General features: G+C 30.8%; 1 protein-coding gene across 1 annotated transcript in view; it reads right to left on the bottom strand.

Annotated features, from left to right (window-relative positions):
- Window positions 1-13995, bottom strand: part of LOC124536520 (mucin-5AC) — a 64314-nt gene that overhangs the window by 15621 nt on the left and 34698 nt on the right. Inside the window, exon 2 of the mRNA XM_047113078.1 lies at window positions 9302-9545. Coding sequence (XP_046969034.1) covers window positions 9302-9377 — 76 coding nt within the window. The 5' untranslated portion in view covers window positions 9378-9545. The remainder of the gene's footprint in view (window positions 1-9301; window positions 9546-13995) is intronic.

The raw sequence follows: 13995 nt of genomic DNA, 5'->3' as shown, positions 1-13995 counted from the left end.
GCGGTTACTACAAGTCCAACGAGTTGATTAGTTTGTTAATCGGTTTGTGAAAGTGTTACAATCATTTTTATAACCCCAACGAATCCCTTAACTATTTTATGAGTACTTTACGATGTAACTACAATTTCAAGGTTTATTACATAAATTTATTACTCCATGAAGAAACACGTTAATATTCAGTATTCGTTTATAGTTTTATATGTTATTTTAATAAAAAATGGTAAATAAAATTACGTTTAGAAAAGGAACTAAGTAAGGACCTTAAATATTTTTTTCATTATCTTTTAAAAATGTTTTTTATGAAAATGAGAAAATCAAATGGGTATGATAAAAAGGTATGTTTGTAGGAATAATAACTAAGCCTAAAAAAGTGAGTTATACCCATATTTATTTAAAATAGAAATGTAGTCTTGAATAATTTTATAATATTTAATACTCAGTTCCTAAAAGGTACTTACGACGTTTCTATAGCATCACAAACATTTGATTTCGTAAATTGACATATCATTTCGAATCAGTTTAATCGATTTTGAATAAAGTCTTATATTCTACCATTCGCTAGCATAACGAATCGATTCTTCAACACGGTACACCCACGCCAGTTGTTTGCGCGATAACTTTATTTTCGTTGTCATTGAACGATATAATTATCCTTAAACTCTGTAGGTGCTCTGTAGGCTGAGTGATGGCGGTTAACAAGCTCAGCCAGACGATTAGTTGGCCGATAGCTTTGTTTGTAGAAATGTAACGACTGCTTATAAACTAGTTAGAACACTTGACTCGTATATACTTTGAATTTTATATTATTTTTATTCTCTAACGTTGCAGTTAATACCTCATCAAGTAATAAGTTTTAGTTATTGCTAACCCTGTTAACATCGTCTGAAATAAATATAATATTTCGTATATTATGTATACTATCATATTCATTACATACTATAAAACAAAGTGTGTATGCTTCGATCTTTAAAATTACGCAACGAATTTTGATGCGGTTTTATTTAATACATAGAGTGATTCGAGAGGAAGATTTTTGTACAATACATAGACAAAATAGTGAAGGAACAAGAAAATTATTTAGTATATTTAATAATAATAAATAAATAATAATAAATATGAGACAACATCACATACATTACTCTGATACCAATGTAAGTAGCTAAAGCACTTGTGTTATGGACAATCAGAAGTAACGACGGTACCACAAACACCCAGACCCGAGACAACATAGAAAATTAATGGTAATCTACATCGACTCGGCCGGGAATCGAAACCGGGACCTCAGAGTGGCGTACCCATGAAAACCGGTGTACACACCACTCGACCACGGAAGTCGTCAAAATTTTATAAAATTTAGTACCAGCACCCGCGAGAAGCCGGGGTGGGTCGCTAGTTAAGTAATAAAGTTTACTTATTGAAAAAGTGCTAACCCTGATATATCAACTGAAATAAATACATTATTTCGTATATATATCGGGTTGGTGGAATGCACGTGTGGCAGAATTTCAATGAAATTAGTCGCATGCAGGTTTTCTCACGATGTTTTCCTTCACCGCCGAGCACGAGATGAATTATAAACACAAATTAAGCACATATATATAGTGGTGGTTGCCTGGGTTTGAACCCGAAATCATTGGTTAAGATGCACGCGTTCAAACCACTGGGCCATTGCCCAGATGGCCCAGATATATATATATATATATATATATATATATATATATATATATATATATATATATATATATATATATATATATATACTGTCTAAAGATAAATGTTTAAGCCTAACTCTATTTATCAAGAACGATATTTGATTATTCATCGAATTTTCGTAAGATCTTACGTAGCAATCGCAACGAGGAGAGGATTAGTTGAGTATACCAAAATTTACGATAAGTGAGGGGTTCCAGTGAGATTAAGGTGGAAAGGGAACTCCACGTGCAAACCGTAAAATTACATACTTTAGTCAGATGAAAAAAAAATATCAAAATTACATCGTATATAGTACGAAGACGAAGGGTATGAAATGAATTCTTGTTCTCTTACGATTATTTATAACGTTATTTCGAATAAAGAAAATTCGAGATGCTTTATTGATATTAATATTATAAGCTAAAAAACCTATCATTGATATATAAAGCAACCATTTTAATTTCTTTTTTTTATGATATAGTTTGGCGGACGACCATATGGGCCACCTGATGGTATGTGGTCACCATCACCCATAAACAATGACGCTGTAAGAAATATTACAATTCCTTACATCATAAATGTGCCACCAACCTTGGGAACTAAGATGTCATGTCCCTTGTGCCTGTAGTTGTTACACTGACTCACTCAAACAACTCAAACCGGAACACAAAAATACTGAGTACTGTTATTTGGCGGTAGAATAACTGATGAGTAGGTGGTACCTACCCAGACGGGCTTGCACAAAGCCCTACCACCTTCTTTATTATTCAATCGTTTTATTTATTATTATGAAATCTTCTCAAACAGAAATTAATTTAAAGACAATTTCCTATCTATATTAAGATTATAAATGCGAAAGTAGCTCTATCTATTAGCTTTAAGCGCTTAAATTGTTGATCCGTTTTGAAAAAAAAAATCGTAAGTAGGTAAGCTAAGTCCCTGTGAAGGACATAGGGTACTCTTTAAATTCTTCGATCGAGGCTAAAAGGGGGTGACGGTTTGTCTGCTATCGGCAAAGGTGTTCAAATTTCAAGCCGTAGGTTTAATTATTATTACATTTGTTTTTAATAATCTGATACAATTGATTTAACAAAGATACGGAAAACAAACTTAGTATGGAATTTTGATGTAATTTAACAAAACACCTTAATTCAATATGACCCGGGGCTACATCATGATCTAATAGTCAATTAGACAAGCCGAACACGTACACACTTCGGTAAATGTTTGAAATACAACAGCACATAACGTGCCACGCTCATATGTAATTAGCTTATGTACTTTTAACATCAGTTATGTTCATTAATATATAATTACTTGAAAGTTAATTACGATTCTACTCCGTCGAATATTTAGTTTTATTCAGAATTAAATATTGATCATTTGACAATATTGATATCGGATTCTATATTAAATGCTTTTAATAGGGAAACATTAATATCTAAAGGTCTGTTTGGTGATATTAAAATCGTTAATCATGAATTATCATTTACGGGTGTTTTCTTTGTCTTATGCATAAATCGAAGCGATGAGAAAATATTACGCAGACGTTGCTTCTATTCTGTAAAAAGAAGTTATATAATCATCACCATTTACTTTTTATCCTATTTATTTTAAAACGACGACTAGTATAAAAATACATATACATATAAAGTGTTTTTTTTTTTAATTTCATCAAAATTCCAAAATGAGTTTGTTATATAACACCCACCTTCTCCGACAGCATAAATTTCGATTTTTGCGACCCGAGTGATCCCCCACAGCTTACTTATAAGAAAATCAAAACAATGAAGATTCTTGGTAGCGCCATTTCCAGTCCCGTCGGGGTTAGTAAGATATATTTATTATATTATATTCTAGAGCAGCAATACATGGTATTGTTGTATTCCGGTTTGCAGGACGAGTGAGCCAGTGGAAGTACAGGTACAAGGGACACAGTGTGAACTTGTTTATAATATTGCTAAGGGAATGGGTGAAATACATCTCTTATTATAAGTTATAAAAAAGATTTCAAGATTTTTGTTGAAGTTGTTTTTGTATATTAGGTATTAAATAATACATACATAAATACACACGATGAAATATCATTGTGTGTATTTGTTATTTATTACATAAATTAAAACAATAACAAAAAAATAGTTGAAATAAAGATGTATACAAAAGAAAGAAATGGAGAAAAAAAGAAAAAGATGGAAAGGTCGCCTCGAAGGGCATAACGCTTTTCTTTACGTGTCGATTTTGTGCCAGTTCACTCTGCTGTAAAAGAGAAAAAGAGCTTCGTTCTATATAATGTCGTTACTTGTTATGCAACGACAATATCAACTAGGTTGGAATTAGTCACACTTTATTCGGATTTGTTATTTCAACAAAAAACTTGAACTCGCCATAACTACTCGTATAAACAAGTATCGTAACTGCTAGCTTCCATGTCACAAGTATGTGGTATTTGAATAGTTTATTTTATGTACCAGACTAGTCTATTATGTGATATATAGAAACAGGAATCCAACGAGACTTAGGTAAGTTGAACCGGTCAGCTGGAACAAAATGCATAGTAGGACCTGTTTGCATACAATAGTTATTCGACCCACGCCTGTGTTTTTATGTTAGCAATAACCATTCTATAGTTTAAAACAGGCGCTCTAAAGCTTTATTCACATTGAATTTTAAAATTACATTTTGGTAAGCTAAATTTAGTAGAAAATAAAATAAATAAAACTAACAAGAGCGGTCTCTATGTTACCTACATAGAGACCGCTCTTGTTAGTTTAGTTATCTGTACGAATATAATTTAGTATTATTAAATAAAATGTTACTTGTTACACTCAGATGTATATTTAATTCAGAGTATTTTCGAATATTATAAGAACAAAACAAAATAGCTGTTATGTATTTACATACCAATGTATTCCTCCACACATTTGTGTGCATATAGCCTATATTACTTTTATAATTTCTTTTATTTCCTCATATAGATATACCAAAGGTATGTTTTCAAACTGCCATAGCAGCAACGTTCAAGAAACGTGTTCCTCTATTTTAAGTGTAACAAATTCATCGTTTGGCTTTTGGGTGCTTTACATAAATGGTTATTGCTCACTTTTCATTGGATCAACGTGTCATAAAGATTGCCATCGTGTTGCATATTGGCACAATACGAAGGATAAGCGCCGTTCAATAAAAGTAAATTGTATGAGACTGCATAGACACAATTCACAATGAACGTATTGAATGAAACATAAAGTATTATGTACACAATGAGCTTGACATTTCTATTTTATAAAACATTACAAAGTTCACAAAGCGACTACATATTTTTCTATTAAGAAATTTTTCTACGTCAGACAATGAGATGATATTCTGAAATGCTTGTCATAGTCAGATTTACTAATCTGAGTAGATACTCAATAAAATGAGCATTGGTTATATTATATGACGTCATCGGCTGATATCGACCAATTAAAATTCGGCATTCCAAAGATGTTCATTCTCGGACAAGTTATTAATAATAATAATATTCATATATTTTATTCCTGTTTCTTAAAAATTTGAAAAACTATTTAATTTAATCATATATTAAAATTGACCATTTAAATTTATTCCATTACAGAAATTTAATCAAGTTTTACGTTAGTATATTACATTACAATTAGGAAATAAATATTATTTAAATAAAGTAGTTAATTTAAATGGAGAGCTGGTTCGTTCGTATCACAGAGGATCGGAATTGCGATTCAACGGGAAATGCTGCTTGCATTCTTTCTACAATTCCACGCAGTCAAGTTGTATGCAGTAACTATCTTTAATTCATATTTATATATATTTAAGCACATAATGTTATGAATTGTTATCTTCATAAAATTAAATAAATTTATATAAGTATAACATTAATCATAGAAAGAGCAAGGCAGTGACGGTTTGGCTGAGATTGGAGAGGTTGAGCGTCAGAGGTCCAACGGCAAGATAGGTCTATGACACGACTTGGTCGAAACAGGAGTTGATTGGCGCAGGACCAACAACTAAGGAAAGTATGATGACAGTGACAATGAAAATGAAACTGAATAAAATATATCTAAAATTATTAAGAGCATCGTTCTAACTCAACTACCAAGATTTATCAAATCGCATAAGCAGAGTATAATTTATTGTTTTAGTATAATGTGTAATAAATTATTCTAAATTTATTTAGATATATACATGTGATATTTCACTTTATAATGAAGCTTCATTTGGGTATCCTTTGATGAAAGCTTAATACTAATTGCTCTATAGATTTCCCTCAAAGAATTATTCACCTTGCGTCGCTTGTATGAATAGAGCTTAATACGGCGATCACGGATGGTTGGGCTAGTACGAGGTCTTATTGGGAAAAGCGTGATTTCATATGTTTCATTTAAAAATTTTCCGTTTAAGAAAAATTCTAATGAGGAATTGGATGGCTTTAATCTTTTAAATTTTTTCTTTTAAAGTGAGAAATATTAGACTTTTTTTGATTGCACGAAGGATAAAAATTGTAAGTATTGTGTAACAAATTATTATTTGCTATTAACTCTTTGCCAGCACCTGAAGCCTCGATAATCGTGTAACTCTTGCGTGTAGGAGAATGACGAGAGCGAAGGAATAAAAAGTACATGTAATTTGTATTGTATAATTTTCAATATACCTTACGTAGCGAGCCATTATCCATTACAAATATCATGGAAGGGAAACTAGTCATGAAGTCATAATCAATTTAAGTAGGGAAAACCGAATTATTAGTAATTTCTTAATTTCTTTAAATTTCAGTTTTCGACGAAGATATTAGATAAATTTTATAATTAAATAAGGTTGCGTGTATTTAACTTCGCTTATTACATTTGATTAACGTTTAAATAATTGTATACATTAATTAAATAAAAACTAAATTGCTTGATATGACAGATGAGGTTTATTTGTTCGCGGTGGGATCTCGTACTAATCGTGCTTGTTCTTGAATAATAAATGGAGCGCCAGTTAGGCGACACACGTGGGCGGTATCAACCCACATTGAACTGGGACTTGTATTTAATCTATCGGTCAGAAAACACAACGTATATCTTTTTTAATAAGGGTTTTTTACAAATATATATGTGTTATACATACATATGTTCATCAAACGGAAAATTATTTCACGGTTAATTAGATATTTTTTGTATAATTTTAAGTTAGAATTTATGATACTTTACCTAAGCACCAAACATAAATTAAAAAAAATAACCTTTTTAAATTTTCAAAAATGTTCGATTTTTAAACGATTTGTTATTTATGAATCATTTATCAAATTCAAATTGGTCGAGTTATTAAATATATCGAAGTGCATTAAATAATGCATGTACATTCAATGAATTATTACTATTAATTGCATTGCCAAAATTACGTAACCGTATTTGACTAGTCATATCATTAAATGTGAAACATATTAACATTTTCAATTGTAATTTGTTAATTTAATAACCTAATTAGAAACGAAAATGCAATAGCGGTACTATGCCATAAATTAAACTATATTTAAATTAGTTTATTTATTATTCTAATGTACATAAACAAATTCATAAAATTAACTTTAATTATAATAATTTATATTCACAAAGAACTGCTTTCAAAAATAATAGAAAATACCTAAACAGTTCATAAAACCTGCGTAGGCTTAGTTAAAAAGATAAAGGATAGAATAAAGATTTATAAATATATTTATATCATCAATACATATTAAAAAACAAAATCCCCCGGCTGCATCCTCCTCTCCTCCAAAACTACGGAATCGATTTTCACGAGGTTTTGACTAATAGATAGAGGGATTCATAGGGAAGGTTAAGATATGTAATTTATTAAGGTTTTTGTAAATAAGTTGTCAATAAGAGCTGAGATGGCCCAGTGGTTAGAACGCGTGCATCTTAACCGATGATTGCGGGTTCAAACCAAGGCAAGCACCACTTTATATATGTGCTTAATTTGTGTTATAATTCATCTCATGCTCGGCGGTGAAGGAAAACATCGTGAGGAAACCTGCATGTGTCTAATTTCATCGAACTTCTGCCACATGTGCATTCCACCAACCCGCATTGGAACAGCGTGGTGGAATATGTTCCAAGCCCTCTCCTTAAAACGAAGAGGAGGCCTTATCTCAGCAGTGGGAAATTTACAGGCTGTTACTTTACTTTACTTTACTTAAATAAGTTGAAATATAACGACAATTTTTAAACAAGCCACCCGTGCGACTCTTGGACGGGCCGCTAATAATCTTGGTCGGTATATTTTTCTGACAACTTTAACAATCCTCATTACATTGCAACCAATTTATAGATAATCTTTATTAATTATATACCCCTCCTTAGAAATAACTTCGTTGATGAAAGCCGTTTTTTAAGTACCTAAAATCATTGAACATACATCCACAACAATTAGAAGCATATATAACCTCTTTCTTTTTTTAATTTGCTTATAACATTTTGGTCAAAGGTTTATTCCGCCTTTTGAAGGAAATCCACTAGGCCGCCCCTGTGAGGACTTTAGGGTTATAATTAGCAGTGCTATTTATATGACAAAACTTAACACCAAAGTCCCATCTCCGTAAATTCATTATGGCCTTCCTCGAGCAAGGTTCTATAGTAAATTATAGCAAATATGTTTGTCAAATAATATTGCTTGTAACTAAATAATGCTTATTATGAAATAAAATAATATTTATTACGTTGCTATTCCTGCGACTTCGTGGGCGTTTGAATTTAACAAAAAGTTTTTTTTAATTTATTATTGTAGCCAAAATTACTCCTCATTACATCAGCTTCCTAAAATCGGTTCAGACGTTCCAGAGAGTAGCCGGAACAAACCGAGAGACAAACTGACAGATGAAATTTGAAACGAATATTATTTTGGTATACATATATACCGTAAATGCATTTAGTAAAAAGCGGTTATTTTAATATTACAAGCAGAAAATAAAATTGGATTTTATTATATTTATAGATGATAATAAACTTGGAGCCAGCATTCGTTTATTTTATTTGATCAACATTCCTATGCAATTTAATTGGCATTAGTAACTAGAGTTCTTTGCCGGTACATCTCGCCCCTATAATTTATATTCCGAGACGGTGGAAAATTTAATTTAATCCTGGAAAATGACAATTCAAATTCTCTTAAGAACCTGCTTGAAGATTTTCATTTGTTTTGATGATATCGTTAATTTAAATGAAGTGTTTAGAAGATACAAGACACGTCGATGCTTGCTCGTATTTTGAAACGTGATTTTAAATTGAAAAAAAGCAATTTCTATTAAATATTCCATCATTTAAAATATCACTTAAAATCTGATTGTGATTATAATACTTAACTTAGCTAATAATTGCAACAGAATTCGCATGTTCTTAATATATACTTTTTAATTTTTTATTCTTTTTATAAATGTGTCGTGTCTTAATAAACATTTCTTTCCTTCTTTTTTGATAAAATGTATGTTATTTTCCACAAACCAACATCAAAGCAGTGTGGTAGAGTATGCTTTGATATATTGATAAGGTATGAAAATGGGAGATGTATAATCTGCATATTTTTAAATCGCTACGGCATATTCTCAAGTAGGCAGACTTACCCTGACACTGCGTGTCTTTTGTTATAAAAAGCAGGAAAGCGACGATTGTCGCGAATCTCCAACGTCGCCGCCCCATTTTATTCCACTATTTTCACCGTACCATTGATACTTTTGAAAAAAAGTCTCTCGTTCATGCGAACGTTTTAAAATTTCACAAAAGTCCAGCCATTCCTTGAGTATTTCATTTTGGCACAGAAAATTGGCGTAACGCTTTACGTTGACATCATTTCGTTCGCTTTCGTATCTGAAACAAAATAAATTATTTATTAATTTCATATAGCGTTTCAATTTACCAAAAAAGTTATTATTTTAGCCTAAGTTACTCCTTATTATATTAGCTACCTGCCAGTGACATTACCATTTAAATTGGTCCATCCAATCCAAACATTAGCCAGAACAGACAGACAAAAATGTAAAAACATGTAATTCGGTATATATATACACATACGTGTACGTATATAGACAGGCAAAAAGACAGACAAAAATTGAAAAAAATATTAATTTGGTATATGTACCGTGTGTACACATGCATATGCATTGAGTAAAAAACTATTTTAATGTTACAAACTATATTACAAACAGACAATCCAATTGTATTATATGTATAGATATAGATTTATTTATTATATGAATTATTTATTCTAAAGGCTTAAATATACAAATTGAAAATGGTAATTGTACAAGTCACGACCGCGTGAAACGAGCACTACGATTCTCTGGACGAAAAATAACCGAGCACTTGTATAAAATTGAATGTCAAAACGTAATTAACGGGAACATCTACTGGGGCAGGCAATTATCGAGTTGTTAATAAGGTACAAATTAAAGTCGCTGATGCGAGCGTCGTTCGCACCTATTTTTCGTGGTACGCTAATTATGAAACTCGGTGAAAAGAGTGAAAACGCTTTGATGAGCTCTTATGTATGAGAAAAGTCATATTAAAAGCCTGCAATTAACTATCTGCAGTGTCTTTTTAAATTTAATAGTTTGTAATAGAGATATCATTATAATTTTTAGTCTATGCTAATTATGATAATGTTTGTCACTTTCTATTGTTTAAAATAAACAAATAAGCATTTTTTTTATTTCCCCGTTAAGTATGTAAATGACAACCGCATTCTGCTTTCACACTTTTTTTTATTGATATAATCAAAATTATAAAGTCTTATAGTAGCTATTAATAATTTTAAATACTATTGTGGATTTTCTTTTTGGTAAGTGGTCACCATCCATAGAAATCAGCGCAGTGAAAAACATTCCATATATTACGATTGTGCCATCTACTCCGCTAAGATGTCTTACTGTAAATAACTATAATAAGTGCTGCTTTGCGATTGACAAGTGGGTGGTACAAACCCACACAACCCCGAGAAACCCTACCACTGAGTGTTAATAATATTAATATTACAGAATCGTATAATACATGTAGGTGTATCAAAAAGGTACAATGAATAGCACTTTTCTATTCTGTAACATATTCACAATATATCATTTGAAAATAGAATATAGATCTTGATGTTTATTAAAGCAAATTCCATGGAGATTTTCAGTTCACAATTTCACATACTCATCGAAATTTCGATTACGAAATCAGTAAACACGAAATTGGGTATAGTTTAATAAAGCGCTCCAAACGAGGTGTCAGGTGGTTTAAACTAGATGTCTAACTTCTACCTACCTTCAACTTTAGTTTCGGAGACGATAACTTTTTTAATTGGATAGGCAGAGAGCGATAATATATATATATCACCTGTCATGTGACCAAAGTCACCTTCGCAGTTACATTTTGTACAAAAGTAAAAATGTTTAATTATAAAATTTTCCGCATGGTATGACTTGACTCAATTTCGTTTTCACATAGTTAAGTTTTTAATGAGAAGTAAACGAAGCCCAGATGGTCCAGTGGTTAGAATATATTAATTTAAACCAAAGATTTTGGGTTCACTTCCGGGACTTCATAAGCCAGCACGAGTTCGAAGAAATTATAAATCATATATTTTTATTTACGTGATAACGAAATTGTACTTATGATCAATAAAATGAATTATTTACGAACATAGGTTAATGCATATATATAAATAAATATATGTTTTTAATTTTAATATGAAAATTAATAAGCCTGCTAGGACTTGAACCCGTTTTAAATATAAATCGTCTCCTTTACCGACATGGGTCTCAAAAAGCAATTCCAGTAATTATCTTTTATCGTTCTTTTTTTAAAATAGATTACTAAGATTTACAACCCTCATCAGAGGCGAACTTTTTTAATTGTCACTTTTGTGGAAAATCTTTTTTTTTCAGTAACAGTAATTACAAATGTCAGTTTGGAATTCATTTCAAAAGTGTCAAATATTTGATCAACGATGATTACAAAACAAAGATCATACCATTGAATTCCCGATATAAATTGTTTTTTTTTTTTTTGTAACTTATTTTATGACTACGGTAGCGCGCTGTCAGGCCGCAATAATTCAATTGTTAAAATACACACAAACATTTTAATCAAATATCAATATAATGTAGTATTGTCTAGTGCTCTGGTATCGACTTTAATATTTTTCTTATTAGTACTGTTTTTTCGACTCTAAGGTAAACATTCGGTATAATAGCGCTAGGCATATGTTGATTTGTAGACATCCACAATCGCTTCCTTAATAAAACCCAGGAAACGTTGAAAGATATTAGAATATTCCGAGTAGACAGGCGTATATTGGGGGTTGCCAGTTGAAGGATAGAGGAAATTGATTCGGAGGAAAAAGGTAGGCCAAATTATTATTTATATTTACTATTCACATTCGCTTCATGAAACCTAGTTTAGCTGAATTATCTTTTTACACTAGCGTTCAAAAACGAGTGTAATTGAAATGATTGTGACGCAATATGACATTCTCGATCGGTAAAGCAGATTATCGCTCATACTGAGCACACTAAAATTGATCTTAAGGTGACGAATCATTTCTTACTCCGACTGTACATATGTATTTGAGTTCCTTTATTCCACAGTAATTTAATTTTTGAGTGCCTGGACTGGGTTTATAGAGCTTTGGGTTTATAGAGCATCGTTAAAATTCTTACAGGTGATATTTTCTGTAATATAATTAATTCAATTACGTTTTAATAATATTATTTTTTTATATTATTTTTATTTTAAGAATTACTTATATTAGATGGATATTATAGCTTAAAGAATTTTAAATATTTTGGTTTTAGTGGAACCATTCCAACCTACGTTATTTTTAAGGAGGCTTACATGTATGGTTATTATGTCATTTTCTTAATCAGTTTCGAAGCTATACAACACTTAAACACACGGTTAAACACTATTTCCACCATTGAGCAGATTTATTTTTTGGAAAATCTTTGATTTTTATTATTTCTATTATTTCAAGTTCAAAATTCCTACAACTATGGTTATTAAAATAATATATTATTAAATGCAATATAAATTAAATTCTTATTTAAAAAAAGTCTAAATTCAAGTTTGAATTTGGAATAATTAACAGCACATTTAAATACGCAAATTGCATAACATTATCTATGGTATTATATAATTAGTTTTATTATATAACTATATACTGAAATTTTATTTAAGTTCTACGTAACGGGTACGTAGTGAAACGTGACGCGTTAGACGTCAGTACGTGAAAGCGACGCGTTCCGGCTCGCCGCGCAGTTTCTAGCCAATACTTAATGTCTGTAGAACAAATGTACGATTCATGCAAGGTTCTGTGCTAATCCTTCCAAGGTTAGCTAATAATTAATAAAGGTTTTTGTTGCTTATACTGTTGAATATAAAACACACTATATATTACTCAATAAAAAAAACAGATACCAAGTATTTGTTTTATTAAAGACTTATAATATTTGCCTTGATGCATATTTAGATTAGTCAGTAGATATTATATTTTAAAATTTAAAACTATCGTATTGTCAATTACATCACTATTTTCCGCCAAAATCTTCTGTCAAAGTGAAAGTGACAGAGACAATTATGACTGTCAGTCTATGTTCGTTAGCTGTCACATTTTGACAACTCTGAAGTTACCATCAATTGCTACTAACTTCAATACATATTCGAATTGAATTACTGATAAATGATTTCTAACAATACATAAAAATATAAATAAATGGAAACAAAGAACAACACATTTCACGAGTTTAAAACCGTCATGATTATGACGAGGAATTATTTATACATAGATAAGGCCCGTCGTTTATGTTTTGTGCGGTGCGGTTGTATCATTAATTATTACGAACACCATTGAGCATGTTTCGTTTAATATTACACGACAAGCAAGGGTTGCTATTGTTGTTACTATGTGTCAAAATTCGTAACACTTCAAACATTTTCTGGTTTATCTAAATGTAAGTATAATAAATAGCTTATAATTACGAGATATTTTAGTTGCCATACCGTATACTACATATACATATAATAATATATTTGCAATGTGAAATTAAAATAGAAAAGAAAAAGCAGCGATTCTATTACAATAAATGGGTATTACTTTTTCCAAGATACGTGTAAATTATTTGGAGCACGGAAAATTGACATATTGTAATAATCTTAAGAATTGTTGTTTGCCTAAGAACTGTATATTTTTATTTTGTTATATTTTTTATTAATAAGCTTAAGTAAGTTCGTATACGATTAATAATTACAAATTGTTACCGTGCCGGTATGATCGAATGGG

The sequence above is a fragment of the Vanessa cardui genome, chromosome 2 (genome assembly GCF_905220365.1).
Source record: "Vanessa cardui chromosome 2, ilVanCard2.1, whole genome shotgun sequence".
In the NCBI taxonomy this organism is placed as follows: Eukaryota; Metazoa; Arthropoda; class Insecta; order Lepidoptera; family Nymphalidae; genus Vanessa; species Vanessa cardui.
This window is presented reverse-complemented; position numbering and strand designations above follow the sequence as displayed.